This window comes from Crocodylus porosus, unplaced genomic scaffold (assembly GCF_001723895.1).
Source record: "Crocodylus porosus isolate Cpor-Errol unplaced genomic scaffold, CroPor_comp1, whole genome shotgun sequence".
NCBI lineage: Eukaryota > Metazoa > Chordata > Crocodylia > Crocodylidae > Crocodylus > Crocodylus porosus.
In genome coordinates, this window is record NW_017728943.1 from 1,726,727 (window position 1) to 1,729,974 (window position 3,248).

Consider the following 3,248-nt stretch of genomic DNA (forward strand, 5'->3'; position numbering starts at 1 on the left):
CCTCTGCACTGATGAGAAGGGAGTTCCCCAGCCTGTAGGTATGGTGCTGGTTCTTCCTCCCCAGGTGCATCACCTTGCACTTGCCAGTGTTAAATCCCATCCTATTTTCATCTGCCTACCCCTGTAACCTGTCTAGGTCCGATTGTAGTCCAATTGTAACCATGCAGAGTCCCTGCTGTTCATGAGGCACTGTCCTTCATGCTTGACTCTGGCAGGGCACAGGCCCACAGGCAGGCTCTGGTAATCCTGGCCTGACGATGAGAGTGCATGGTGGATACAGTACAAGGTGCTTAGGAGCACCATGAACAGAAGGCATTTGGAGGCAAGGGGCATTTGGGTGATGCATGGAGATGCCAGCATTGGGAGAAGAGAAGATTACTTGTGTGAGGCCTTAGTGGGGAAGGGTGGGCCACTGGGGAAGACTTAGCAGCTAGGGAGGGAGAAGGGCTCAAAGTGGAAAGATAGAACGAGGCCCTGGGTGCATCCTGACCTGTGTCTCTGACAGGAGCTAGTGCCAGATGCTACAGAGAAAGGGTCATGAACCTTCCCATGCAGAAAATGTGGGATCATCTAGCTCTTAGGAAAGAACGTCTCTGACTCTTCTGCCACCCTAGCACTACTATCCCTCAGGCCCATCCTGACAGTGCCACGTTGTGACTGTGTAGGGCAACCACCTCCACCTCAGAAGCAGGCTGATCACATGGCTCAGAGGGTCTGCCACAGTTGCACCTGAGACTGGCTTGTCAATGGCGAGGCTGCGACAGCAGCAGGAAATCAGAGCACCTCAATTAGTAGGCCGTGGCCTGAGCCCTGCCCTGGGTTTGCGTGGCGAATTGCTGCACTCTGATTAGAGGGTAAAGGGCGGCTTTTGCTCCCATGTTGCTAGAGTGAAGGAAATGCGTGGAGGGTCAAGTCTACTGCAGTTTAAGCATTTCCTTTTCTCTCTTGCTTTGTTTCTTGGAAAGGAGAGAGTCTGAGTGGGTGGGTGGTAAATGGGTTCAGAGACTTCCACCTCTACATCAGATTCAAGTCCAGCCAGCAGGGATTGACTGGAAAGAAGCTGTGGTCTCGCTGCCCGAAGCAAGTACTTATGTGACTTATGTGCTCACTGCTTACCCCCAGCCTTACTGCTGGCAGGATGAGGCCTGGGGGAGGAGGAAGCATGGGGACTGAGCTCCCCGCGAGGGGCAGAGGGGGCCACGCTTTGGGGAAAGGGGACTAGTTCTGTAGTGTTGTCAGTCTGGCACCTTTCACCAGCACTAAACACACTCCATAATAATAAAGCCCTTAATTTCCTGGGCTTTTATAAGCTTGTGCTGCAGCTGCAAGATCACTCTTTGCTCTGGTTGGGTAACAGCCATTTAAAGTAATGAATTGGGACATGACAGAGTGCTGTCCTGCTTTGACCTTTGGCCAGTTTGCAGGGCAGCTGTTGGCTGCTTGCACTGGTGTCCTGGGTTTGGGGGATGTTGGGGGGAGCCTGTGATAGCTATTCAGCAACAGAGCCTCCTGTTGGGGAGCACACATGCAATCGCCACCAACATGCTAGTGATCTCCAGAGCCAGCAAACGGGAGCTGAGTTGATGGCCCCCAGCTGGGATGTCTCTGGCCTCAGCAGGGCTTGGATGTAAAGGGGGGATCCGTGATGGGTTCTCACTGCCTTCTCTCCATTACGTTCTAGGTGTGACGTATTCAGATGTCGTCAGTGCCACAGAAGCCTGTAAGCCATGCACACAGTGTGTGGGCCTCCAGAGCATGTCGGCCCCTTGCGTGGAGTCAGATGATGCTGTGTGCCGCTGTGCCTATGGCTACTACCAGGATGAGGAGAGTGGCAAGTGCAAGGAGTGCAAGATCTGTGAGGTGGGCTTTGGCTTGATGTTCCCCTGTGGGGACACACAGGACACCATCTGTGAGGAGTGCCCCGAGGGGACTTTTTCAGATGAAGCCAATCATGTGGACCCCTGCCTGCCCTGCACCATCTGCGAGGAGAATGAGGTCCTGGTCAAGGAGTGTACGCCAGTGTTTGACGCTGAATGCAGAGGTGAGGCATCCCCATGTCCCTGTGCTGAGGAGCATGGGCCACGCTCATTCAGAATAACATGAGTACATGGCATCAAGAGTCGCATCCGAGCCTCCATTGGAGGCAATCGGGGTTTGGCTCTTAACTTCAAAGGAACAGGATTTGGTCCTTAAGTGACATCATTATAGCAGTGACCCATTCCAACTTCTCCTGGTGCTTTACCAAGGGTAAGGCAGCATCACTATCTTTGGCTCACAGCAGAAGAAACTGAAGTGTTGGGAGCATGATGCTGTCTGTTAGGACCAAACTGCAAGCCAGCGTCAGAATTGGGAAGAGAAGCCAGGTGTCCTGGGTCCCAGTCCCCTGCTTTGTCTACTACACCATACAAACTCCCAGGGTTTGGGAAAGAATCCAAGGATCCTGGTTCCTAGTCCCCTGCTTTGATCATATGGGCTCCTAGGTCTTGGAAAAGAACCCAGGTGTCCTGGCTCCCAGCCTCGTACCCCACCCCCAGGACATGTGGCTTCCCAGAACTCTGGGAACATTCAAAGAAACTCTTGCTCTCTTCCCCCCTCTCCTCCACACCTTTCAGGGATGCTGTTGTAAAGGAGAACATGCAGGGCCTGACTGTTCCCTCTGGCTCCACCCCTAATTCAAAACATACCTTGTCGTCCTGTCCCCCTACCCCCCCCCACCTCGCCAAATGTTACTGTGAGAGTGTAGAAATAGCTCCCAGATGAGAGAAGCAAATGGGCAAAATTGTTTTCTGGCTCCAGGCAGCATGGGATGGCCTCTGCAGTTATCCCTCCAAGTCAGAGAGAGGGAGAGCTCTCCCCCACCAATGCCCCAGGGCTCCAGGGCTGAGCAGATCTCTGTGGGGGGCTGGGAGAACGCTGGCCTCACAAAGGATTTTTCACTTGGAAATTATTTACTTGTAATTGTTTATACCTGTGAGGCACCAGAGTTGGTCTATCAGATCAGGAAAGTGGGAATCCGGACTCTAGGTATAACTGTTTTGGTGGAATTCCTCATGGCTGCTCTTTGTAGTTTCATAGTTAGTAGAGTCGGAAGGGACCTGAGCAGATCATCAAGTCCGACTCCCTGCCAGGGCAGGAAAGAGTACTGGGGTCAAACGACCCCGGCAAGGTGTTCATCCAGCCTCCTCTTAAAGACCCCCAGGGTAGGAGCCAGCACCACTTTGCTTGGAAGTTGGTTCCAGATCCTAGCC

General features: G+C 53.1%; 1 protein-coding gene across 1 annotated transcript in view; it reads left to right on the top strand.

Moving 5' to 3' along the window:
* The window catches only part of NGFR (nerve growth factor receptor), a gene marked incomplete at its 5' end in the record, with an annotated part of 36,621 nt that overhangs the window by 18,829 nt on the left and 14,544 nt on the right, over positions 1 to 3,248 (top strand). The window contains one exon of the mRNA XM_019548517.1: positions 1,682 to 2,041. Coding sequence (XP_019404062.1) covers positions 1,682 to 2,041 — 360 coding nt within the window. The remainder of the gene's footprint in view (positions 1 to 1,681; positions 2,042 to 3,248) is intronic.